Source organism: Saimiri boliviensis, chromosome 2 (assembly GCF_048565385.1).
Source record: "Saimiri boliviensis isolate mSaiBol1 chromosome 2, mSaiBol1.pri, whole genome shotgun sequence".
Classification (NCBI taxonomy): Eukaryota; Metazoa; Chordata; class Mammalia; order Primates; family Cebidae; genus Saimiri; species Saimiri boliviensis.
The window spans coordinates 147,991,498-148,018,873 of NC_133450.1; the positions used below are offsets into that span (position 1 = coordinate 147,991,498).

Genomic DNA, 27,376 nt, shown 5'->3' on the forward strand with positions numbered 1-27,376 from the left:
TGCACGCTGCTGCTAAAGGGCAGGTCCCTCAGCGCCGGTTTCGAGGGCTGGGATGCGGCTGTAGCGGAGTTGGTGTCCGAGTGGAAACCTAGCGGGGGGTCGGGGGTTCCGCTTGGGGCGGTGGGAAACACCCCGGAAGAGGAGGCAGCTCTGTGATTCCGCTCCGAGCGAGCGGGAAAGGCGTTGGGAGGTGGCTTGAGCCAAGAGCCGGGAGGAGAGAAGGTGCATTTCTGAGCCGCCAGGGGCGCGGATCGCAGACTGGGACCCTGACAAGCCAGGGGTCGCGGCTTTCCGAGGCGGCTGGAGAAGTGCCCACACCGCAGTCCCTCCGCGCCCGTGCGCGTCCGCGTGCGCCGCGTGCTGGAGTCCCGGAGCGATGACAGCGCTGGTTACGGTAAGCGCCCGCCCCGCCGCGGTCCGCTTTCTTCCCCAAAGCGGCGCTGCCGGGACTTGCAGCCTCAAGCCCCAGCGTTGGCTCCTTCACCGCCGGCTTGGAGCGCAACAGGAAGTTCTGGGGGCTTGGAGAGGAAGGGCGCTTCTGGCCGCTGGGAGAGCGCTGGCGACGCCTGGGAGAGCAGTGGAGATCCTGGGCATTCCTTGGTCTGGCCTATTTTGTCTGGCCCTTCTCACACTGCATTTGAAAAATAAGCATCATTTATTGAGCACGTTGTACTTCAGGAGTAGTACAGGCTGCTTAGCAAACGTTAGCTCGTTTCAGCCCGCTCTGATAAAGAGCACCTGCTCTGGAGCCAGGTGGCCTGAATTAGCATCCCAGCCGCATCGCTACCTGGGATCTTGGGCGAGTTCACCTCTGTGCTTCGGGTTTCTCATCTGGAAAATGGGATAATACGATTTGCAGTTTCAGGATGAAATGAAATGCTGTATGTCATTTGCACTTAGAATAATGTCTAACGTATTTAACAGGTTGTAAGTCAGGAGGCTGAGGCAGGAGAATTGCCTGAACCCGGGAGGCGGAGGTCGCGGTGAGCCGAGACCGCGCCATTGCACTCCAGCCTGGGCAACAAGAGTGAAACTCTGTCTCAAAAAAAAAAAAAAAAAAAGAGTTTGCGATGCTTAATTATATCATCCTGGCAGTAATCCTATAAAGTCCAAGTATCCTTTCTCGCCTATATCCCCAGCGGTTTACAGGTGAGGAAAATGAAGCCAAAGGAGAAAAGTAGATTTGAGATTTTAACGTAGGTCAGTGCTTTAAGACACTGAGAACATGGATATTCCAGTCATACACATGATTGTGATTATTTGTTCTAAGGAGAAATGATCACCTTTAATTGCTAAAGCGGGAAATGAGTTATTCAATTTCTTTCCCCCTGTATACAAATTTTGATGTTTCACTGTTGTCTGCTTTGGGTTCTTAGAGGACTGATAAAGCATTAGCTATTTTGGCCAGAGTGGAATCTGGCCTTGACTTTAAGAATCTGGCTGTTTCTTATGTTTCCCACCAGGAGTGGTAAAGCATCTGGGGTAGGAGTTAGCATGAGTAGTTTTGGGTTTTTTTTGGTCCAAAACTGGGGGCTAGTACCCTTTGGTACTATTAAACTTGTCTTGATAGACAAGGACATGAACAGCATTTGAGATGATTATCCCAGAGGAGAAGGGAAAGAACCGTGCAATATGTTGCAATTTGCCACAAATTTTGGTTTTATCTTGCCTATTTACAATTCTCTATCATAGTTAATTTTTTGGTTAAGACATCTACTCCAAAACTATTGGGAATTTGGTAAATACTGTGTCTGAAATATGGCTTCACTCTTTTTCCTTTTTTTTTTTTTCCACATTTCTTTTTTTTTTTTTCCTTTTTTTGAGACAGAGTCTTGCTCTGTTGCCCAGGCTGGAGTGCAGTGGCACGATCTCGGCTCACTGCAACCTCCTCCTCCCAGGTTCAAGCAATTCTCTGCCTCAGCCTCCCAAGTAACTGGGATTACAGGTGCCTGCTACCATGCTCAGCTATTTTTTGCGTTTTTAGTAGAGACAGGGTTTCACTATCTTGGCCAGGCTGGTCTTCAAATCCTGACCTCATGATCCAGCTGCCCCTGCCTCCCAAAGTGGTAGGATTACAGGCATGAGCCGCTGTGCCCGGCCTTAAATTTCTTATTTTTAATTTAATTTAATTTTTTTTTTGAGACAGGGTCTTGCTGTGTTGCTTAGTCTGGTCTTGAACTCCTGGGCTCAAGCAATCCTCCTTGGCCTCCCAGAGTGCCAAGATTACAGGCCTGAGCCACCGTGCCTGGCCTCACTGTGTTTTAAATCATGAGATTTCAGTATAAACAGCCCATATAATCTGAGTGATTTTCATTATACTTCTGGTAGAATCATAACAGTGCTGGAACTGAAAGTGACTATCCTACTTATAACTCAGTTGTTTCTTTGTGGCACATCAGAAGGCTACATGGCAACTGTTTGCTGTAAAATCCATCACTTAGGTAAAATATTATGATGTGAGTCTCAGTAGTGCCTTTTTTTCTTCTTGGTTTTATTAAAGTTTTCTGTACTCATTGTTCAGAATCAATTACTTCAATAAAGTTAATTTTTGAAAATAGAACCCTCCATCATTTCTTGCCATTTAAGAGAAGTAATAATGTTCATCTTATTTAGCTAGTTACTGTTTGTCCATATCTCTAGATATTCCTTGTAATTACCTCTTCTTGGTTTTTCAGGTTTACTCATCATGCATTGGCTTTCCTGCATGAAATGTGTGGATTTAACTCTTTTCTGCTTTCCTGCCACTGTCACTTACATGCATCCTACCTGTTCCTTCTATAGATCCTCTGAATATAGTTATCTCATAATTTTTGGTTAGGTCAATATTTAGTTGTTAGGTTAACATTATTATGCCTCCCTATATGCTATTAAGAGCTGAGTTATATAGTATACAGTCATTACTTTCCCTTTCTTTCTTGTTTTTTTTCTCAGAGTTGTCTCTGTGTTTGCAGAGTTTTCACCAATTTAATTACAAGTTCTTTGCCAGTTTTTAAAATCTTCTCTCAAGAGGTCCAATGCAACAGCTATTTTAATCAGTTTTATTTCTAACACAGCATTCTTACCTGCTTTGCCAGTTCAGACTGTTTGCTCTTGATGTTTGATGCACAGCTATTACCTTGGGCTCTCTCTTCACCATCGTTTGGGGATTGATTCACTTTGCATCTCTGTTATGCTGGTTCCTGTTTCCTGTATCCCACATCTTAGTCATTTTTTATTTCTTCTATCATTTTGATGGAGCATATTCTCCAGTAGCTTTCTAAGAAAAGGTATATGTAAGGTGAACAGCATCGAATGTATTTTTTCCTTGATTCTGTATCACAGAAAAGAATTGTCCAGATGTTTTTTCCTTAAAAATTTTTTTCACTAACAATACAAAAATAATTTTTTGTTGTAAATAATTCAAATGCTACAAATAGAAATCCAAATAGAAAGTTTGCTTTCTACCCCTCAACCACTCCCCCTCTGATCCAGAGGTAATCAAACTGTTGAATTTGGAGCATATTATTTAGGTGTGCTTTCACATACAGATGTATTTATTTTGACTTGTGCATGTGCTTTAATTTAATTTAATTTAATTTAATTTAATTTTATTGAGATGGAATCTCATTATGTTGCCCATGCTAGTCTTGAACTCCTGAGCTCAGGGGATCCTCCTACCCTCAACCTCTTAAGTATCTGGAATTACAAACACATGCCCCCATGCCTGGCTTTGCATGTGTTTTTAAATAAATTGAATCATATTGTATATATGGATCTGTAACTTGTTTCACTTAACGGTAGTTCCTGAAGATTTTTTCATGGCAATACATGTTAGTGCTTTCTTGAACAGTGTGTTCAGATGAACTGGAGTGATCGAGATCATGGGCTTAGCATTTTCTCATCATGACCAGTCACAAATACTGAGTGTTATGTGCCAAGCTCTGTTCCAGAATCTAGAAATATACAGTGAACAAAACTTTTGTTTTTGAGATAGAAGGGGATAGTGAGATGCTTCTTGATGAAACTGAGCTCAGTTTCAGCTTTAGTTAATTTGTTTTTTCTTTCCTAGAGTGCAAATATAAAATCACATCTCTTTTTCTCTTGTCATAAAATCATAATCATTAAAAATTGAGCAGGCCGGGCACCGTGGCTCTCGCCTGTAATCCCAGCACTTTGGGAGGCCAAGGTGGGCAGATCACAAGGTCAGGAGTTTGAGACCAGCCTGGACAATATGGTGAAACCCCATCTTGACTAAAAATACAAAAAAATTAGCGAGGTGTGGTGGTGCATGCCTGTAATATCTGGAGAGGCTGAGGTAGGATAATGTGCAGAAAGCGGAAACTGGACCCCTACCTGTCACCTTACACTAAAATTAACTCCAGATGGATCAAAGATTTAAACATAAAACCGAACACCATAAAAACACTAGAAGAAAACACAGGCAAAACCATCCAGGACATAGGAATAGGTAAGGACTTCATGACTAAAACACCAAAAGCAATGGCAATAAAAGCCAAGATAGATAAATGTGATCTAATTAAACTCCAGAGCTTCTGCACAGCAAAAGAAACAGTTATTAGAGTGAACCGGCAACCAACAGAATGGGAAAAAATTTTTCAATCTACCCATCTGACAAAGGGCTAATATCCAGAATCTACAAAGAACTAAAACAGCTATACAAGAAAAAAAAAACCCATTCAAAAGTGGGTGAAGGAACAGACACTTTACAAAAGAAGACATATATGAAGCCAACACACATATGAAAAAATACTCATCATCCTAGTCATTAGAGAAATGCAAATCAAAACCACACTGAGATATTATCTCACACCAGTTAGAATGGTGATCATTAAAAAATCTGGAGACAACAGATGCTGGAGAGGATGTGGAGAAATAGGAACACTTTTACACTGTTGGTGGGAGTGTAAATTAGTTCAACCATTATGGAAGACAGTGTGGCGATTCCTCAAGGATCTAGAAATAGAAATTCCATTTGACCCAGCAATCCCATTACTGGGTATATACCCAAAGAACTATAAATCGTTCCACTATAAAGACACATGTTCATGTATGTTCATTGCAGCCCTGTGTACAATAGCAAAGATGTGGAACCAACCCAAATGCCCATCAATGATAGACTGGGCAAAGAAAATGTGGTACATATACACCATGGAATACTTAGCAGCCATTAAAAATGATGAGTTTGTGTCCTTTGTAGGGATTTGGGTAAATCTTGAAACCATCATTCTCAGCAAACTGACACAAGAACAGAAAGCCAAACACTGTATGTTCTCACTCATAGGTGGGTGTTGAACAATGAGAACATGTGGACTCAGGGAGAAGAGCATCACACACTGGGGACAGTTGAGGGGGGTAGGGGAGAGACAATGGGGGCTGGGGAGGTAGGGGAGGGGAGGGAGGGATAACATGGGGAGAAATGCCAGATATAGTATACACCTAAAGTAAAATTTAAAAAAATATATTTGCTTTATATATTGGGGTGCCCTTTTGGGTGCATATATGTTTAGAATTGTTATACCTTCTTGCCGAATTGATTGCTTTATATAATTATAATTATATAATGATCTTTTTTGTCTCTCTTAACTTTTTTTACTTAAAGTTTGTTTCATCTGATATAAATATGGTTATTTATGCTTGTGTCTGGTTTCTGTTTGCATGGAATGTCTTTTTCCATTCCTTTACTTTCTTTTTTTTTTATTTTTTCTTTTTTTTTTTTTTAAACATTCCTTTACTTTCAGTCTATATCTGTCTTTGTAGGTGAGATGAATTTCTTACAAGTAGCATATAGCTGGATCTTTTTTTTCTTAATTAGAATTTTTTTTTTTTTTTAATACAGATGGGATCTCGCAGTGTTGACAGGCTGGTCTGAACTCCTGGCCTCAAGTGATCTCCCATTTGGGCCTCCTAAAGTACAAGCCACCACTCCCAGCCAGGGTCATTGTTTTTTTCCAATCCATTCAGCCAGTCTATATGTTTTAAGTGAAAATTTAAACAGTTTACTTTCATGGTTATTATTGATCTGGGGGCACTTATTCCTGTCATTTTATTAATTAATATCTGGTCGTTCTGTATGTTCTTAGTTCCTTTCTTTCTCTCTTATTGTTTATCATTGTGGTTTGGTGGTAATCAGTAGTGGTAACATTTGAGAACTTTCTCTTCCTTATTTGTATGTTTGCCCTATTAGTGGGTTTTATACTTTCGTGTATTTTAATGATGGTAGATATTGTCCTTTTGCTTCTATGTGCAGGACCTACTTAAACATTTCTTATAGAACTGGTCTAGTGATGATGAATTTCCTCAGCTTTTGCTTTTCTGGGAAAGACTTTACTTCTCATTTATTTATGAAGGATAGCATTGCTGGGAATAGTATCTTTGGATCGTAGCACTTTTTTTCAGAATTTTGAATATATTATTTCTTTATCTCCTGGCTTGTGAAGTTTCTGTTGAGAAATTTGCTGTCAGTCTGATGGGGGTTCATGTATAAATCACTGGACATTTTTCTTTTGCTGTTTTTAGAATTTAGAATTCTCTCAGTTTGACTATAATGTGCCCTGGAAAAAATCTTTTTAAATTGTATCTTTTGGGCAATCTCTGAGCTTCCTGTGTCTGGATGTCTAAATATCTTGCTAGACTTGGAAAGTTTTCAGCTATTATTTCATTAAATAGGTTTTCTATTCCTTTTGTTTTCTCTTCACCTCCTAAAGCCTCCAAATTTTGAATATTTGGCTGTTTTATGGTGCCTCATATATCACGTAGACTTTATTTATTCTTTTAAATTATTTTTTCTTTATTTTTGTCTGTGTCAGGAAAAATACTCATTTCTCTTCTACTTTTACACCACAACAATCAGCACAGAGGACTTCTGTGACCAAATATGTGTGTGGGAGTTATGGCTTTAAATGAGGCTGCCTTTCCTAAGATTATAGGAATGAGCCACCACACCTGGATGAGCTTCTTTAATACCACTAGTTTGAATTGTTTTTCCTGGATTATATGAATTTCTTCATTGAAATCTATTGCTGGATATACCATTTACAGACAATGGTAACTTAGAAAAAAAAAAAGAAAACTCTGTTGCTGGATAATTATTGTGTTCCTTTGAAAGTACCACATTTCCTTGCTTTTTTGTGTTTCTTGTGTCCTTATATTGTTATCTGTGCATCTGGCATAACCATTTGCTTCTTCCCATCTTTTGAATTTGCTTGTGTAGGGGAAGACTGTATTCTGAAAATGTTTATGTGTTGGTGTTTAGGTAGGGCACTTTGGCTCTGATTCTGGGTGTGTGCAGTAGTGTAGTGTCTGTATGATTTCTTCGGCTGTAAACAGTGTCAGCAGTGTCTGAGATTTGCTCAGTGGCTTCGGGTGTGATTGTTAGTGGAGGCTGTGGTGAAGTTTTGCTGGGGATGGGGACATATGGTGGGCCAGTCCTTGGGCCCCAGTGGTGATAGCAGTGAGCTGAATTTGCCAGTTCATGGGCCCCTGGGTGGCACATGCTGGCACCTGTGTTAGTGGGGCCAGGTGAGCTGATTCTTGGGCCTGCAGGTGGCTTTCTTGGGTGCTGGCAATGGCACTGGTGGGATAGGCAGGTAGGTATGCCCTTGAGCCCCTGGACAGTGGGTGTGGTATGAGTGATGACAGCGGGAGTGGTGAGACAATCCTCGTTTCCCAAGTGATCCATGCTGGTGTTGGCAGTGGGTATGATGGGCTAGGTGGGTCAGTCCCCAGGCCTGCAGGTGGTGTGTGTGGGTGCCGGCTGTGGTGGTGGTGGCAGGTTGGGTGGGTCTGTTGTCAGGCTCCTGGGAGGAATGCTCAGGTGCCAACTGTGGTGTCTGGGGCAGGTGATCCCTAGGCTCCTGGATAGTATGCTCCAGCACTGGGTGGGGTGGAGCTGGGTAGGGTGGGCTTCTCCTCAGGCCCCTTATGATGCCTGTAGTCACTGGCTGTGGTAGGAGAGGTGATCTCCAGTCCCTTGGCAGAATGCTTGAATTGGGGTGGCAGCGGCTACACTGTGGCCCTGCTGCTGGGGAGTGCAGAGTTGTTTCAGTGGCAGTGGCTATAAATAGGCAGCAGGGGAAAGCCAGCTTGGCTCCAGATTGTGGCTTTCAATGAGGCTGCCTTTCCTCAGGGCACTTTTAAATGTGTGGTGACCCCAATACTGAGCATGGTGGGGTCACTGCTAATGGCTCATAGTTTGGCCCTGTAGGCAGCAGCAAGCAGTGGAGGTGGCTGTGGGCAGGGGATGTTAATGAGGCTCCAGGGATGTGAAGATGCAGAGCTGTTGGGTTCCAGGACAGGATGCAGTCTGGTAGGGGCCGGGCTCTAAAAATGGCACCTTGCTGTAACTGCTTTGAATCCATAGTGTGTGTGGGACTCTGTGAGTTCTTTCTTTGGAGCAATGCCATCACACGGTCTCCAGGCAGCTCCCCATGTTAGTCCCATGGCCCACTTGAGTCCAGGGGCTTTTTTCCTGTGGCTACCTCTTATCTTATTTGTCCATTAATCAGTTGATGGATATTCAGATTGTTTCTACTTTTTGGCAATGATGAATAATGCTAGTATAAACATTTGTACACAAGTTTTTGTGTAGACATACGTTTTTATTTCTTTTGGGGCAATACCTAGGAGTCACATTTCTGGGTCATATGATAACTCTTGTGTTTGGCCTTTTGAGGAACTGTGAGAATTTGTTCCAAAGCAACTCTATCATTTTACATGATCACCAGCAATCCATGATAGTTCCAGTTTCTCCCTATTCTTTGTATTGTCTGACTTTTCGATTATAGCATAGCCTCCTAGCGGGTATGAAGAGGTACCTCATTGTTTTGTATTTCCCTGATGACAAATGATTTTGAGCATCTTTTCATGGGCTGGTTAGCCATTTGTTCTTTGGAGAACTATGTAGATCCTTTGTGTGGCACTTACTTTTGATCCAGCACTTCAGATTATCTCCCGGAAAATGTACACATCCACATAAAAGTTAGTATACAGTTTCTAAAATTTCATGACCTTCCAGTATCTCTAAGGGCCCAAGGCTTCTCATGGAGAACATGCTATGTGGCAGATGTTTTTCAGGGCATTTTATATACTTGGTCTTATCCATTATTATTATGTACCAGATCTGTGTGATGATCAGATATTCAGGAAAAAGATTGGCCAACCCTAAAACACTATACTGCTTCAGGGATTGGTATTGGCACAAGTGTTGTGGGTAAGTGATGGTAAAGTGAAGTTGCTAAGGGAATCAACTCAAATCAGACTGCCTATATATGAATCCTGATGTCATTTTTATGAGCTGTTGTGTCCCTTAGGGAAATTACTCAACCTGTCTAAGATTCAGTATCCTCATTCATAAAATGAGGTTAATAACTGCACCCAGGTACTCGTGCAATTTAAGTGCGTTAATAAACAAAATGTTTTAAATTGTCCAGGTGGGCACATAGAAAGTGCTGAATAAATTGTTACCCTGGCTGGGCAAGGTGGCTCACGCCTGTAATCCCAGCACTTTGGGAGACTGAGGTGGGTGGATCACCTGAGGTCAAGAGTTCAAGACCAGCCTGACTGACATAGTGAAATCCTGTCTCTACTAAAAATACAAAAAAAAACTAGCCAGGCATGGTGATGCCTGCCTGTAATCCCAGCTGCTTGGGAAGTTGAGGTAGGATAATTGCTTGAATCTGGGAGGCAGAGGTTGCAGTGAGCCATGATCATGCCATTGCATTCCAGCCTGAGCGACAAGAGTGAAAATCCTTCACAAAATAAATAAATAAGTAGTTACTCTGCAGTTAATATATTGCAGACTAGGTTGGCCTTTGAATATGAAAATATCTTTCTTTTCTGGGAGTAAGTAGATATCCTATTGATCTTTAAAAGGCCAAGAAGTTTTTGTAAATTGAGTCTCGTAATCTTTTCAAAAAAGAGAATTTATTCTTCTTTTCTTCTTTTAAGACAGTTTCACTATCGCTGTACAGGCTGGAGTGCAATGGCCCGATCTTGGTTCACTGCAACCTCCACCTCCCAGGTTCAAGTGATTTTCCTGCCTCAGCCTCCTGAGTAGCTGGGATTACAGGCATGTGCCACCACGCCCAGCTAATTTTGTATTTTTAGTAGAGACAGGGTTTCTCCATGTTGGTCAGGCTGGTCTTGAACTCTGGACCTCAGGTGATCCACTTGTCTCAGCCTCTCAAAGTGTTGGGATTACAGGCATGAGCCACCATACCTGTTGAGAATTTTCTTCTTAGATAAGCTTAAATTCACAGGGTACTTCACAGATCCTTGGCCTGTTGAAGTTAATCCTTTCTAACCTTTGTCACCACTGTCAGTGTCTGCTTTAGAGGGATTTTAAAACAAAAGAAATCAAATTTTAACCTCTGTTCTTATCCAGCAGTTTTTGTTCTTTCACCCCAAGATCAAGCAAGTAGAAAGAATGGGGTCCAAAGTCTTTAAATTTTAAAATCTTTCTAAAATTAACTAGTGTTTTTAAGACAGTCTTAAGAAAGGCAAACTAGGAGGGAATAATTATTGACATAAGACTTTATAGACTGCATCTTTATTCTTTTTTTTGTTTTTGTTTTTTGAGATTGAGTCAAGTTCTGTCACCCAGGCTGGAGTGCAGTGGTACAGTCTCACTGCAACCTCCACATCCCAGGTTCAAGATATTCCTCTGCCTCAGCCTCCTGAGTAGCTGTAACTACAGGCATGTGCTACCACGCCTGGCTGATTTTTGTATTTTTAGTACAGTCGGGGTTTCACCATGTTGGCCAGGCTGGTCTCCAGCTCCTAGCCTCAGGTGGTCTGCTCCTTTTCCTTCCTGAATTGAACTGAAAGTACAGGCAGTCCCTAAACAACACTGGAACTTTGAATGTCATGTGTTCTAGCAAGGAAGAGAAGTTGGGAAATTTCAGCCTAGCCAATGATAGCGTCATTTCGGAGGTCGGCCTCCCAAAGTGCTGGGATTACAGGCATAAGCCACCACACCCAGCCCTCCTTCAAGTTTAACTGAAGGGAAGAGCTGCTGTATAATGCAGGCCAAGATCTCTGAATTCCAGTGTTTTATCAGTTTTGTTCTCTAACATACAGATGATGATGGTGGTTTTAATAATTATTTATTTATTTGGTGTCCTGGGTTTGCAACTAGAATTGGCTAAAGTAAAATATTCCTTCTTATAATACAATTATGTAGTGGCTCATGCCTAGTAATTTCAGCATTTTGGGAGGCTGTGGTGGGCGAATCACCTGAAGTCAGGATTTTGAGACCAGCCTGGCCAACACAGCAAAACTGACTCTACTAAAAGTACAAAAAAAAAAAAAAAAAAAAATTAGCTGAGCATGGTGGTGCATGCCTGTAATCCCAGGTACTCGGGAGGCTGAGGTAGGAGAATCACCTGAACGAGGGAGGCAGAGGTTGCAGTGAGCCAAGATTGCACTATTGCACTCCAGCCTGGGTGACAGAGCGAGACTGTCTCAAAAAAAAAAAAAAAAAATTATGAAATATGAGCATTTGAGTGACACATTCTTAAAAAGAAATAAGAAAAGAAAAACTGCTTTGCTTTTGTTTAATCTCTCTTTTATGATTGCTTTTTTGGGTCATTTCAAAGTCTCTTTCTTATGTATAAAATATATTTCTTCTCACCTTACAATATCAGAGGAAATTAAATACCAAAGACACTTCTTCGGAATAAAAATCCAGTGAAAATAGAAATCTGTTCTGGAGTTGTGCTACTCGGTGACTTAAAGAAAGGCATCATGTGGGCAGCTGTGCTCCCTTTTCTTCCTGAATTGAACTGAAACAGGCAGTCTCTAAACAACACTGGAACTTTGAATATCATGTGTTCCAGCAAGGAAGAGAAGTTGGGAAATTTCAGCCTAGCAAATGATAGCGTTATATCTGCCAACCTCTGTTAACTCATAGGATTCTTGATATCTCACTGACAGACTTCTGAGTCTCAACTTCCTAGACCACCCTAATTCTTTTTTTTTTTTTTTTTTTGAGACAGAATCTCTGACGCCCAGACTGGAGTGCAGTGGCACAATCTTGGCTCACTGCAATCTCTGCCTCCTAGGTTCAAGTGATTCTCCTGGCTCAGCCTCCCGAGTATCTAGGATTACATGCAAGCACCACCATGACCAGCTAATTTTTGTATTTTTAGGAGAGTTAGGGTTTCCCCATGTTGGCAAGGTTGGTCTTGAACTCCTGACCTCAGGTGATCTGCCTGGCTGGACATCCCAAAGTGCTAGGATTACAGGCATGAGCCACTGTGCCCAGCCTGGACTGCCCTAATTCTATTAAAACATCTTCCTCTTAAAGTTTTAGGGAAATCAGTTCTTTTGAATGTGAGGGTTTTTTTTTTTTTTTTTTTTGAATAAAAGACTTGTCGGTACCCTACCCTAAATCTTTAAGTTACAATAAAAATCTCAAAGATTTTTAAGATCTTTTAAATTAAAAGATTTTTTTCTGTTAAAAAGCTTAAAATTCTATATGTTAAAATAAAACATCTTTATCTAAGTTAAGATGAACCCTTCAACGATTAAGATAAAAATCTTAAGGTAAATTATTTAGGGGAGAAGATATTCTTAATTGATAATTGTTGGAAATTTCTTAGAAAAGAGTCCCCCAAGGGCTGGGGGCAGTGGCTCACACCTGTAATCCCAGCACTTTGAGAGGCTGAGGCAGGCAGATCACCTGAGGTTGGGAGTTCGAGACCAGCCTGACCAACATGGAGAAACCCTGTTTCTACTAAAAATACAAAATTAGCCAGGTGTGGTGGCACATGCCTGTAACCCCAGCTACGCAGGAGGCTGAGGCAGGGGAATTGCTTCAGATAAGGAGGCAGAGGTTACAGTGAGCCGAGATCATGCCACTGCACTCCAGCCTCGGCAAAAAGAACTAAACTCCATCTCAAGAAAAAAAGAAAGAAAGAAAAAAAGAAAACAGTCTCCAGAAATTGCATCCTGTGGCAACAAGTCTGTAATGCCCCCAGAGAAAATTCTTGATCAAATACATTTTGGGAAACAGACAATTTCTCCCTTCTGGAGAGTTATAATACTTGTTTGTGCTTATACAGCCGCAAAACATTTTCCTTTCCAATTTTAATATATGTGATGGCCAGGAGTGCACAACGTTTTCTTTTTCCCCCATGTAATACAGTATCTTCTGCAGGCTGTCCTGCAGACGCTTACTGTCTTTGAAGATGTAGAGTACAGTGGGTCTAACTAGATCATACCAGTACAGGGCAGGGGATAAGCACAGAAGACTCAGGCTCAGAGAGCATGGGGAAGGAGGTCCTGATTCCGACTTGAGAGTTTCGCGAGGTTTTCTAGGAGGCACGGTGTCTAAGTTGGTGGAGAAAGGAGGGAAGTGGAGAGTATTCTAAGTGGAGAGAGCAGTGTGTAGAGAATATCTGTAGGTGAATTCAGAGAATTCAAAGTTTCTCAATATATTTAGTATGTAGAGATGGAGGCAGGAAGGAGCAAGAGTTCAGGTAGGAGCCAGAGCACCCATGATGTGATAGGCAGTGCACTGCAAAGCATGTGAAGGACTTCAAAACTGTATCTTAAGGATAATGGTGAATTCTTGGAAAGTTTTATGTGATAATGACTTGTTCATTTTATTTTAAAAGGTTATAAGCTTTATTATAGAGAATGAATTGAAGAGCAAATTGGAAACAGAAAGGCCTGGGAGGCAATGTAGACAGGAGTTTATGGTCTTTTTAACTAGGGCAGTGGCAATATAGATACAGGAGGTGGGCAGATACAAGAGGTATTTAAGAGAGAGAATCAGACTCCATGCGGTGGCCCACACCTGTAATCCCAGCACTTTGAGAGGCTGAGGCTGGCAGATCACTTGAGCTCAGGAGTTTGAAATCAGCCTGGCCAACACAAGGGAACCCTATCTCTACAAAACACACACACACACACACACACACACACACACACACACACTCTCTCTCTCTCTCTCTGTCTCTCTCTCTCTCAGCTGGGTGTGGTACCGTGCACCTGTTGTCCCAGCTATTTGGGAGGCCAAGGCAGGAAAATTGCTTGAATGCCGCCAGGCAAAGGTTGCTGTAAGCCGAGATTGCGCCATTGCACTCCAGCTTGGGCAACAGGAGTGAGAAGCCCTATCTTAAAAAGAGCTCACAACCATGGCCCCTCACACTTGCAATCATAGCTACTTGGGAGGCTGTGGTGGGAGGGTTGCTTGAGGCCAGGAGTTTGAGACCAGCCTGGGCAACAGAGCGAGATCCCATCTCAGTGTATTCCTTAATGCTTAAAAGCTGCTATTGTTGGCTGGGTGTGGTGGCTCACACCTGGAATTCTAGCACTTCAGGAGGCTGAGGCAGGATAATTGCTTGAGGCCAGGAGTTCAAGGCTATCCTGGCTAACATAGCAAGACTCTGTCACTATTTTAAAGAAGTTGTAGCTGGGCAGAGTGGCTCATGCCTGTAATCCTAGCACTTTAGGAGGCAGAGGCGAGTGGATCACTTGAGGTCAGGAGTTCAAGACCTGCCTGACCAACAGAGTGAAACTCCGTCTCTCCTAAAAACACAAAAATTAGCTGGGTGTGTTGGCGCACACCAGTAATCCCAGCTACTCAGGAGGCTGAGGCAGGAGAATCACCTGAACCCAGGAGGCAGAAGTTGCAGTGAGTTGAGATTGTGTCACTTCACACCAGCCTGGGCAAAAGAATGAAACTCTCTCAAAAAAAAAAAAAAAAATGTTGCTATTGAGTTGGGTATGGTGCCATATGCCTGTAATCCCAGATACTCAGGAGGTGAAGGTGGGAGGTCTGCTTGAGCCCAGGAGTTCAAGACCAGCCTATGTAATAGAGTCAGAACCCCTCTCAAAAAAAAGTTGCTCATAAGTCATATATTGTGCTTATAAATTGGTACCTCTCTATGGAGGGGAATGTGGAAATCTGAGTTGACTTAGAAATTTTACTTGCTGGTGCATATTCTGCAGATATACATGATCATGAAAGCTATATTGTATGCATGATGCATAAGATGAAAAATAACATAGATATACACAACCAGGTGCTTGGCTAAGTAAATTATGGAACTTCCATATTAGGGAATACTGGTCAGCCTCATAGAATGAATCAAATCTACATGTAAGGTTATTACATATAATTACATAAGGTTATTACATATATTAATCAGGAAAAAAACAAGGTACAGAACAGCTTGTGCAATTTGCCTGTATCTATGTAAAAATTTGTTGGAGGAAAGAGCTGTAAACACATTGACTATGTTTAGAAGAATGCAGAACAGACGGTAATAGAGGTTAACTTTCGAGAGGGAAACTAGATGGCTGGGGACCTGGTATGGAAGTGAACTTTAACTTTTCACCTGTATCACCTGATGTACCTCCTGGATTTTGTATCATTTGCAATACTATCTATTAGAAAAACCAGGAGCTGGTTTAGCATATCCTATGAATGATACAGTGAAGACTTAGATAAGAACTAAGTGCAGCTTTGTTACAGTTATAACTTTGTAACTATCTGTTTTGTTTTTTCCTATGTGGCAATTTAGGCACACAGTTACAGATAGAGGGTTTGCTTGAAGCTTGAAGCAATTGTAACTATTATTATTTTGTAAAATCAGAAGTGGAGTGCCTTTTTTTTTTTTTTTTTTTAGATGGAGTCTTGCTCTGTCTGTCACCCAGGCTGAAGTGCAGTGGTGCCATCTTGGTTCACTGCAACCTATGCCCCCTGGGTTCAAGCAATTCTTCTGCCTCAGCCTCCTGAGTAGCTAGAATTACAGGCGTGCACAACCACACCTGGCTAATTTTTGTATTTTTAGTAGAGACGGGGTTTCATCAAGTTGGTCAGGCTGGTCTCGAACTCCTGACCTCGTGATCTACCTGCCTTAGCCTTCCAAAGCACTGGGATTACAGGTGTGAGCCACTGTGCCCGGCCTGTGCAGTGCCTGTTTCCAAGTCCAGCTAAAGGAATGTTCACAAAACTTTATAGCTGGACAGCTGGAAAATAACAATTACTGGGGTCACTTACCCAGGGAGAACAAGATTTCTCTAGTTTGCTGGTAACGATTACCTACAGGTTACAGAAGAAAGCAGTGTTACTTTGTTTTTCCTCCCTTTCTTTTTTCATTTCATTATAGCTTGAGCTGATTTATTGAATGCCCATGATCCCCAATTACAGTTACTCTTACCCTTTATCCCAAACTCCTATTTCCTTACTGTAGATGTCTGTAGACCCACGTATTCAAAGGTACTTGCTTTTCAGTTAGCTTATTAGGAAAATTCCTGCAATGTTACGTTTCAGGAATATTATATTCCCCATGGGATATCCAATGAGATACTGTAGGTGTTCCCTATCTATTTAATTAAATTCTGTATTTTTTCAACTATTTTAAATTTAGCAGGTACTTTATTGAGAGCATTTCATATGCTATGTGATCCATAGAACATACTTTGGGAAATGTCCTATACTGTGCTGCTACACTGTAAAGTGCTGGTAATAAAAAAGGGGTTCTGTGAACGCACATGGGTTTTCCTACCATTCCTCCTCTCTCTGGGTAAGAGGGACAAAAGAAGATGCTGAAGTTTGTAACCTTCAGAGCTAAATAGACTTATCAGTTACTTTCTTTCTTTTCTTTTCTTCTTTCTTTCTCTCTCTCTTTCTGTCCTCTTTCTCTCTCGTTCCTTCCTTCCTTCCTTCTTTCTTTTCTTTTTTAAGACAGAATCCCTCTCTGTCACTCAGGCTGGAGTACAGTGGTGAATCTCAGCTCACTGCAACCTCCAATTCCCGGGTTTAAGCAGTTCTCTTGCCTCACCTCCGGATTGGCTGGGATTACAGGTGACTGCCAAAAGCCTGGCTATTTTTTTTGTATTTTAGTAGAGACAGGCTTTCTCCATGTTGGCCAGGCTGGTCTCAAACTCCTGACCTCAGGTGATCCACTCACCTCAGCATCCCAAAGTGCTGGGATTACTGGCGTGAGCCACCACGCCCAGCGAATAAACCTATTATTCTTAGAGGTAAGGATTTTTTGTTTTGTTTTGTTTTTTGTTTTGTTTGTTTCTTCCTTTTTGAGTATCAGTATTTTAAACTGATAGGATGTATCCTGCCTATGGATTGTAAAGGGTTGGTCCCACACTTCACAAGCTTTCCAAGGTCACTGAATTTAACATCTTCGGGAGGGTGGGTGTGGTAGGCATTAAAGTTGGCTGTAAGTTTAGAAATGGAATGCATTCCAAACTACCCTTGAAAAGTCCCTTTTATTGAGCATAAAGTAAAGTACATGAAGATTTTATCTCCAATCACATTTACTCTATGTTGGAATTTTCTTCAGTTGAGTACGATACTGGGGATCTTGAAATACTAGAGTCTACTCATTAAGATATGCCTGTGGGAACAGAGACCACCTGGGAAGTAGTATATTTTGCTCTCACCGACTCCACTCTAGTGTCTACACACAGTCACTTCCATGTATTCTCTATATGTGGTCCAAGGGCTCCTAGAGGTCCCTAAGACCTTTCAGAGGCCCTCAGAGTCCAAATTATTTTCGTAATGGTACTAAGATGCTATTTGCTCTTTTGACATATTCTCTCATGAGTGTACAGTGGAATTTTCCTGAGGGTACATGATGAATACGCAATCATCTAAAAAGGCCATTAAAATACTCCCCCTTTTCAACTACATGTCTGTGTGAGGCAAATTTTCTTTGTATACTCCAAGCAAAACCAATTATTGCAAAGGATTGAATGTAGAAGCAAATATGAGAATCTAGCCATCTTTAGCCAGACATGAAAGAGATTTGCAAAAATATAAGACAGTGCTCTGTTTATGAACTTTTTGGGAAAATGTTTGTGTTAGCATGTAACAGGTTAAAATGAACTAATGAGTAAATATTTTTAAATGTCTCAGTTTTAATTTCTTAAATGTTGGTAGACATAATTTAAATAAAATATTTTTTGAACTTCTTGGTAATTTTTATGATTATGAAGGGATCCTAAGGCCAAAAAGTTTCAGAACTGCTGTTTTTGGATATAAGATACCCTGTGGCCAGGTGTGGTGAGTCATGCTTATAATCCCTGCACTTGGGGAGACTGAGGCAGGTAGGTTATCTCAGGTCAGGAGTTTGAGACCAGCCTGGCCAACACGGTGAAATGCCGTCTCTACTGAAAATACAAAATTAGCTGGGTGTGGTGGTGCATGTCTGTAATCCCAGCTACTCAGGAGGCTGAGGCAAGAGAATTACTTGAATCCCAGAGGTAGAGGTCACAGTGAGCCAAGATTGCGCCACTGCACTCCAGCCTGGGCAACAAGAGCAAAACTCTATTTAAAAAAAAAAACAAAAATATTCCTGATTGTGGAACGGCAGTGAAACTGCCCACACTATTAAACTTGTTTCTCTACTCTGTCTTATTTTTTACCTTCTATCCCTCTCTCATTCTTTTAGCACAGGTTTTGAATTTGTCTAAGTTACACATGTGGTATGAGTGTCCACCGAATTTTAAGGAGTAAAATCCAGTTGTGTTTTCTTTTTTTTCTTTTTCTTTTTAGTTTTTTCTTTCTTTATTTCTTTCTTTTTCTAGATGGGGTTTCACCAAGTTGGTCAGGCTGGTCTTGAACTCCTGACCTCAGGTGATCCACCTGCCTTGACCTCCAAAGTGCTTGGATTACAGGCGTGAGCCACCATGCCTAGCCAATCCAGTTGTGTTTTCTTTCTGCTGTTCTATACTGAAACAAATAAGACAATCTCCATTACGTATATAAACCTTACTACGAATGTCATAAATAAAATTTAACCTGTAACTTCTTTTTAAAAATATTTCTATTTTTTAGCTGGGTGTGGTGGCTCACACCTGTAATCCCAGCACTTTGGGAGGCCAAGGTGGGCGGATCACAAGGTCAAGAGATCTAGACCATCCTGGCCAACATGGTGAAACCCTGTCTCTACTAAAAATATAAAAATTAGCTGGGCGTCGTGGCATGCGCCTGTGGTCCCAGCTACTCGGGAGGCTGAGGCGGAAGACTTGCTTGAACCCAGGAGGTGGAGGTTGTAGTGAGCCGGGATTGTGCCATTGTACTCCAGCCTGGCGACAGAGCAAGACTCCGTCTCAAATTATATATATATATATATATGTTTTTTTTTTTCTATTTTTTATATTATTAGAAGTAGAGACAGGGTCTTGACATGTTGCCCAGGCTGACCTCCATCTCCTGAGCTCAAGTGATCCTCCTGCCTTGGCCTCCAAAAATGCTGGGATTACAGGCATGAGCCACTATGCCTGGCCAAACCTGTAACTTATAATAAAGGTTTATCGTCTGAGAGGATGGTAAGTTTCCTGAACTTCCACTATTTAACAGTATGTTTTCCCCAGGCATTGTGGTACATATCTGTAGTCCCAGCTTCTCAGGGGGCTGATAAAGGAGGATCATTTGATACTAGGAGTTCGAGGCCACAGTGCCCTGGGATCATGCCGTGAATAGCCACTGCCTTCAGCCTGGGCAACAAGAGCAAAACTCCATCTCAAAAAAATATATAAATAAATAAAATAATAAAAGCATAATTTAATGAGTCATTCCAAAAAAACAAACAAAAAAAAAAAACCAAAAAACAAAAATCCTTTTTAGGCTATGTAGTTCATTTGCATGTAGTACTAAAATTTTGGATAATTTAACAAGATATTTGGAGCATAAATGAAGACCATCTGTGTACATAGATAACAAATTTGTGAGTATTTTGGAGCTTGGAAATTGAAGAGAGAACTGAGTGCATGTAGGTAGAAAATTTAACCAGATTAGAGTGGTTGTACCACAAATAGGCCCAGCATTCTGTTAAATCTCTGCATTTTACTATTGAGGGACAGTTGTAAAGAATACTCATAAAGGAGCCTTCCATTTCATCTTCCTTTTTATCAGAGTGATTTAACATGATCTGAAATTACAAATGTTTCATTTGCATGTTTTATTAGACCGATTAAACCCTGAAGCTTGAGTGACAACTGAGGAAAAGGATGTTTTTGACGGCTATTTTGAAACTGGGTTTTGGGGCTGAGATAATGAGGGCTTTAACCAACTTGGAAAGAGGAAGGAAGGGGAATGATATCAATCACTTCAGTTTGCACCTTTCTGATACACTCTCCTTGGCAGGATAAAGTTGAGTTCCTCTAATCCCCTCTTTGGCTCCAGAAAGATTTATAAATGTTTTATCCCTTTACTCATGACTTTATATAATCTAGAAATTCATTCTGAAGTTCTATTTTTTTTTTTTTTGTGGGTGGGGGATGGAATTTTACTCTCGTTTCCCAGGTTGGAGTACAATGGTGTGATCTGAGCTCACTGCAGCTTCCACCTTCTGGGTTCAAGTGATTCTCCTGCTTCAGCCTCCCAAGTAGCTGGGATTACAGGCGCCCACCACCACCCTTGGCTAATTTTTTGTATTTTTAGTAGAGACAGGGTTTCATCATGTTGGCCAGGCTGGTCTTGAACTCCTGACCTCAGGTGATCCACCTGCCTTGGCCTCCCAAAGTGCAGGGATTACAGGCATGAGCCACTGCACCCAGCCTCATTCCAAGGTTCTAAATGCCTTTGCTTAGCAAAGCATTATGTGCTTTGCTAAGTAAAATTTCTCTTCTACCCAGGAGAAGTGGCATTTTAGGGAATTGTGGATTATTTTGTTGGCATTCAATTTTTAGAGATGTTGTCAAAAATAAATCACTACCAGCTAAATAGTGCTCACCTTTTATCGACAAAATGAGATGAAGGTGTAAGGTTACGTTGTGTTCTCTGTCTCCTGGACAGAATTAAAAAAAAAAAAAATATATATATATATATATATATATATATGTACATATATATATTATTGCATTTTAGGTTTTGGGGTACATGTGAAGAACATGTAAGATTTTTGCATAGGTACACACATGGCAGTGTGGTTTGCTGCCTTCCTCTCCATCACCTATACCATTTCTCCCCATGTTATCCCTCCCCAACTCTCCACCCACCACTGTCCCTCCCCTAGTCTCCCCCAACAGACCCCAGTGTGTGTTGCTCCCCTCCCTCTGTCCATGTGTTCTTACTGTTCGACACCTGCCTATGAGTAAGAACATGCGGTGTTTGATTTTCGGTTCTTGTGTCAGTTAAGTGAGAATGATGGTTTCTAGGTTCATCCATGTCCCTACAAAGACACAAACTCATTGTTGTTTATGGCTGCACAGTATGCCATTGGTGTAGATGTGCCACATTTTCCCCGTCCAGTCTGTCATCGATGGATATTTGCGTTGGTTCCAAGTCTTTGCTATTGTAAACAGTGCTGCAATGAACATGCGTGTGCATGTGTCCTTATAATAGAATGATTTATAATCCTTTGGATATATACCCAAGTAATGGGATTGCTGGGTCAAATGGAATTTCTATTTCTAGGTCCTTGAGGAATTGCCACACTGTCTTCCACAATGGTTGAACTAATTTACACTCCCACCAACAATGGAAAAGTGTTCCTATTTCTCCACATCCTCTCCAGCATCTGTTGTCTCCAGATTTTTTAATGATCACCATTCTAACTGGCATGAGATAGTATCTCAATGTAGTTTTAATTTGCATTTCTCTAATGACCAATGATGATGAGCATTTTTTCATATGTAGTAGTTTGAAGTTTGGTAGTGTGATGCCTCCCGCTTTGTTCTTTTTGCTTAGAATTGACTTGGCTATGCAGGCTCTCTTTTGGTTCCATATGAAGTTTAAGGTGTTTTTTTTCCAGTTTTTTGAAGAAGGTCATTGGTAGCTTGATGGGGATAGCGTTGAATCTGTAAATTACTTTGGGCAGTATGGACATTTTCACGATATTGATTCTTCCTAACCATGAACATGGAATGTTTCTCCATCTGTTTGTGTCCTCTCTTATTTCGTTGAGCAGTGGCTTGTAGTTCTCCTTGAAGAGGTCCTTCACATTCTTTGTTAGTTGAAGTTGCTTATCAGTTTCAGGAGATTTTGAACTGAGACAATGGGGTCTTCTAAATATACAATCATGTCATCTGCAAATAGAGACAATTTGACTTCCTCCTTTCCTAATTGAATAATCTTTATTTCTTTTTCTTGCCTGATTGCTCTGTATAGAACTTCCAATACTATATTGAACAGGAGTGGTGAGAGAGGGCATCCTTGTCTAGTACCACATTTCAAAGGGAACGCTTCCAGTTTTTGCCCATTCAGTATGATATTGGCTGTGGGTTTGTCATAAATAGATTTTAGTATTTTGAGATACATTTTGTTAATATCTAGTTTATTGAGAGTTTTTAGCATAAAGGGCTGTTGAATTTTGTCAAAGGCCTTGTCTGCATCAATTGCGATAATCATGTGGTTTTAGTCTTTAGTTCTGTTTATGTGGTGAATTACGTTTATAGACTTGCGCATGTTGAACCAGCCTTGCATCCCCAGGATGAAGCCTACTTGATCACGGTGGATAAGCTTTTTGATGTGCTGTTGCAATTGGTTTGCCAGTATTTTATTGAAAATTTTTGCGTCTATGTTCATCATGGATATTGACCTGAAGTTTTCTTTTCTTGTTGAGTCTCTGCCAGGTTTTGGTATCAGGATGATGTTGGTCTCATAAAATGATTTGGGAAGGATTCCCTCTTTTTGGATTGTTTGGAATAGTTTCAGAAGGAATGGTACCAGCTCCTCTTTGTATATCTGGTAGAATTTGGCTGTGAACCCATCTGGACCTGGGCTTTTTTTGGTTGGTAGGCTCTTAATTGCTGCCTCAAATTCTGCCCTTGTTATTGGTCTATTCAGGGTTTCGACTTCTTCCTGGTTTAGGCTTGGGAGGAGGCAAGTGTCCAGGAATTTATTCATTTCTTCCAGGTTTATTAGTTTATGTGCATAGAGTTGTTTGTAATAATCTCTGGTGATGGTTTGTATTTCTGTGGAATCTGTGGTGATATCCCCTTTATTGTTTTTTATTGCATCTATTTGATTATTCTCTCTTTTCTTTTTTTTTTTTTTTTTGAGACGGAGTTTTGCTCTTGTTACCCAGGCTGGAGTGCAATGGTGCAATCTCGGCTCACCGCAACCTCCGCCTCCTGGGTTCAGGCAATTCTCCTGCCTCAGCCTCCTGAGTAGCTGGGATTACAGGCACGTGCCACCATGCCCAGCTAATTTTTTGTATTTTTAGTAGAGATGGGGTTTCACCATGTTGACCAGGATGGTCTCGATCTCTTGACCTCGTGATCCACCCGCCTCGGCCTCCCAAAGTGCTGGGATTACAAGCTTGAGCCACCGCGCCCGGCCCTCTCTTTTCTTTTTTATTAATCTGGCAAGTGGTCTATTTTGTTGATCTTTTTGAAAAACCAGCTCCTGGATTTGTTGATTTTTTTGAAGGGTTTTTTTTGTGTCTGTATCTCCTTCAGTTCTGCTCTGATCTTAGTTATTTCTTGTGTTCTGCTAGGTTTTGAGGTTTTTGATCTTGCTCCTCTAGCTCTTTCTATTTTTTATTTTTAAATTTATTATTATTTTTTTAAAATATGAGGTTTCACCATGTTGGTCAGGCTGGTCTTGAACTCCCGACCTCAGGTGATCCACCTGCATTGGCTTCCAAAGTGCTTGGATTACAGGTCTGAGCCACTGCGCCCGGCGCTCCTCTATCTCTTTCAGTTTTGACAATTCAACAAAATGTTTTGAGGGTATGGGTGGAAAATTTTACAACTGATCTTATGTGGCAGGTGGCAGTTGAAATGCAATTAAAACTTTGTTACAGCTGGGTGTGGGCTCTCATGCCTGTAATCCAGCACTTTGGGAGGCTGAGGTGGGTGGACAACCTGAGGCAGGAGTTCAAGACCATCCTGCCCAACATGGTGAAACCCTGCCTCTACTAATAATACAAAAATTAGCCAGGCATGGTGGTGCATGCCTGCAATCCCAGCTACTCAGGAGCCTGAGGCAGGAGAAACAATTGAACACAGGAGGCAGAGGTTGCAGTGAGCTGAGATCACGCCATTGCACTCCAGCCTGGGCAACGAGAGAAATGCCGTCTCAAAAAATAAAACAATAATAAAAAACAAATTTAAAAAAAAACCTTTGTTTCATGCATAAAATTATTTATTTGTTTATTTGGAGACAGAGTCCTGCTCTGTCACCCAGGCTGGAGTGCAGTGGCATGATCTCAGCTCATTATAATCTCTGCCTCCTGATTTCAGGTGATTCTCATGCCTCTGCCTGCAGGGACTACAGATGCCTGCCACCTAGCTACGTTTTGTATCTTTAGTAGAGATGGGGTTTTGGCATGTTACCCAGGCTGGTCTCAAATTCCTGACCTTAAGTGATCCACTCACCTTGGCCTCCCAAAGTGCTGGGATTACAGGCGTGAGCCATCATATCTGGACAAATTTTATATAAAAATTTTAAAAATCTTGTACAAAAGTACCTTTTGGCTATGCATATAAGGTATATATAAAACACAAATGAATTTCACATTCAGACTTGGGTCCCTCGACATTTCTTTGCAATTCTTCACCCTGACCTCAGGCCAAAGATTGGATATAAAATCTGATTATGTTTTAGGATGACACGAATTGAGACCAACACTATTCCCTTCTTTTTCCTTTGCCTTTAAATTGCAACAATTAAAAAGCAAAAAACATCCAGTCTGTGAAGACTGCCATGATAGCTGCAGAAACGTCAAAATCGCTACTCTCAACTACCACGGCCACAACAAAAGTGGCAGAAGCTAGTGCATTGGCTATTTGTCCCATCAGATCCAACAAACATTTGGTTCTCTGCCGAACTGACCATGGATGCCTCTCCGAGTGTGCTGGAGAGCATGCTGCAAAGGAACTATGATGAGGTTGGGAGTGGGGGAAAGTAAAGTTCTAAATTGAGAATTACTTGAAACATTTCAAACTAAGGCTGCTTTTTTCTTTTTCTTCTGGTAGTTTTGAGATAAGATAACCAGGAGTTCAAGGAGGAAAGTTTCCACATTCTTGTTATCACCGGGCTTCCTGTTTACACCTTTGGAAGGAAAACTGTATACATGGGTTCCTGAAGTTCTATTTTCAGCACCAGCACGTTCTTTGTTGCTCATTCAACAATCACTGGGTTAGGCCCTGGGGCAACAGAAATGGCTGGCATAGGGCCTACAGGAGCTGGAGTTCAGGGAAGATGTGAACCTGTAAACGTCATTAATTGTAGTATGAGAGGAACTGTGAAGGAAATTTGGAGGTCAGGAGGCATCTTTCTATGAAAAAAAAATATATATGTATGTATGTATATCCATATATATATATGAATGAATAAAAGTCAAGTTCCCAGACCATTAACCAAAAGCCAATTTTTACTTTTGATTTTACTGATTATAATACTGAAGCTTTATTCAGACTTAATAAGTCCCAGGAAGAATTCTAAACCTTTAATTTATCTAATCCTTTCAACAGTTCTATGAAGTACTATTATTATTACCATTTTAATAGGCACACAGGCATGAAGAAATTGAGTGATTTGTTCAGGTAGTCCTCCTACCAAGCTGCCATTTAGCTTTTTGAAAGAAGGGAATGGTTGAGCACAGCTTGCCTGCTTTGTATATGTAGGCTCCTCCATTAAATATCCTTTTTGCAACTGTTTTTAGTAGTTAATTGACCTTGAACTTGTCTCACAGGCATGAAAAATAAAAAAAAAATAGTTCATTGGTGCACATAAAGTTTAATGATATCAGTTTCTTATCTGTTTCCTCCTTTTTATTCTAACTTCCTTGAGAGCAGGAACTGTGTCTTGTTTGCCTTAGAAGTCCCAGCATGCAGCATGCAGCATGGAGGCCTGTCCAAAATATTTGTTGAATGAATTCATAGATTCAGGTATTTTGAAATTCAGAATGAAGAATTCTTTGAGGACATACTGACTCCTTGTAACATGTTTGTCCGTGCTTTGCAAAAATTAGGTATTTAATAAATGTTCGTAGAATGAGTAAATAAAATTGTTAACTTTTTTGAATAGGGGACAGGCTTACTGATTCAAAAAGGTTGTGTCATTTATTTCTTTTGTGACATGGTCTCTCACCCTGTCACCTAGGCTGGAGTGCAGTGGCACAATCACGGTTCACTGCAGCCTTGATCTCCCCAGGCTCAAGCAATCCTCCCACTGCAGCCTCCTGAGTTGCTGGGAATTGTAGGCACATGTCACCATACACGGCTGTTCTTTTGCCTGTGTTTTGCAGAGACAGGTTTTTACCATGTTGCCCAGGGTGGTCTGGAACTCCTGGGCTCAAGCGATTTACCTGTCTCAGCCCCACAAAGTGTTGGGATTACAGGTGTGGGCCACTGTACCTGGCCAGATTGTGTCATTTCTTGTTGAAATAAATACATTTTGAATTATCTGTTCATTTAGTTCCCTTTAAATTCTATGACTCTGGGTTGGGAGCAGTGGCTCATGCCTGTAATCTTAGCACTTTGGGTGGTCGAGGCAGGCGGACCGCTTGGGAGGCTGAGGCAGGAGAATCGCTTGAAACCGGGAGGCAGAAATTATAGTGAGCCGAGATTGCACCATTGCACTCCAGCCTGGGTGACAGAGCAAGACTCTGTCTCAAAATAAATAAATAAATAAATTCTATGACTCTGGATTTTCCCAAGTTTATGTTTTTAGTGTTTTGACAATTTAGTGAATGTCTTCTAATATGTAGAAAATGTTGCTGACCATGCAAAAGGAATAAGAGAGTAGAGTAACTTAAGATGACTTTGGCCTTGACCTGGGAAGTTTTCCTTGTTTAGAGATAAGTTTTAAACACACAGGAACCTATCAATTAATCATATTTCTCCCTTCTATTTTACTTAAAAAGGTCTGGACTTTGATCATCTACAGTTCTGTTTGGTGATGAACACTTGTGTTTAGGGTTGGTGCATACTGGACAAGATCCACTGAACTTTTATTGAGGATAGTGTGATAATGAGGTACCATAGCTGGATTTATAGCACATTTTCTGGCCCAGTGCATTTCCTTCCACAGTAGAATGGGAGTAGATGTAAGAGTGAGGTGGGGACTGCATTGACTTGAGTTTGAAAAAGCTCCCTTTTAGAAAGCCTTCCTTCCCAGCACTTTGGGAGGCCGAGGCAGGCAGATCGTGAGGTCAGGAGTTCTATCTAGACCAGCCTGGCCAACATGATGAAACCCTGCCTCTACTAAAAATACAAAAATTAGCCAGGCATGGTGGTGTGTACCTGTAGCCCCAGCTACTCGGGAGGCCGAGTCAGAAGAATCACTTGAACCCAGAGGCAGAGAGAGGTTGCAGTGAGCCAAGATCATGTCACTGCACTCCAGCCTAAGCGAAAGAGTGAGACCCTGTCTCAAAAAAAAAAAAAATGTAAGTAGAAAGGCTTCCTTTCATCTCTGTGCTAATACCTATGTGTGTATAAAGTAATATGGATGCAT

The 27,376-nt window shown here is 41.3% G+C and overlaps 1 protein-coding gene across 18 annotated transcripts in view; it reads left to right on the forward strand.

Moving 5' to 3' along the window:
- The window catches only part of TRPM6 (transient receptor potential cation channel subfamily M member 6), a 375,800-nt gene that overhangs the window by 25,922 nt on the left and 322,502 nt on the right, over positions 1-27,376 (forward strand). For 16 of the 18 annotated variants that reach the window (XR_012516543.1, XR_012516544.1, XR_012516545.1 and 13 more), the window contains exon 1: positions 8-394. The exons of the other annotated variants lie outside the window; for them this stretch is intronic. Coding sequence is in view for 3 of the 16 variants with exons in the window: in XM_010341208.3 (XP_010339510.2) it covers positions 377-394 (18 nt within the window). In the remaining 13 variants the exon portion in view is untranslated. Of the gene's footprint in view, positions 1-7; positions 395-27,376 lie in introns of those variants that run through there. 18 annotated transcript variants of the gene reach the window in all.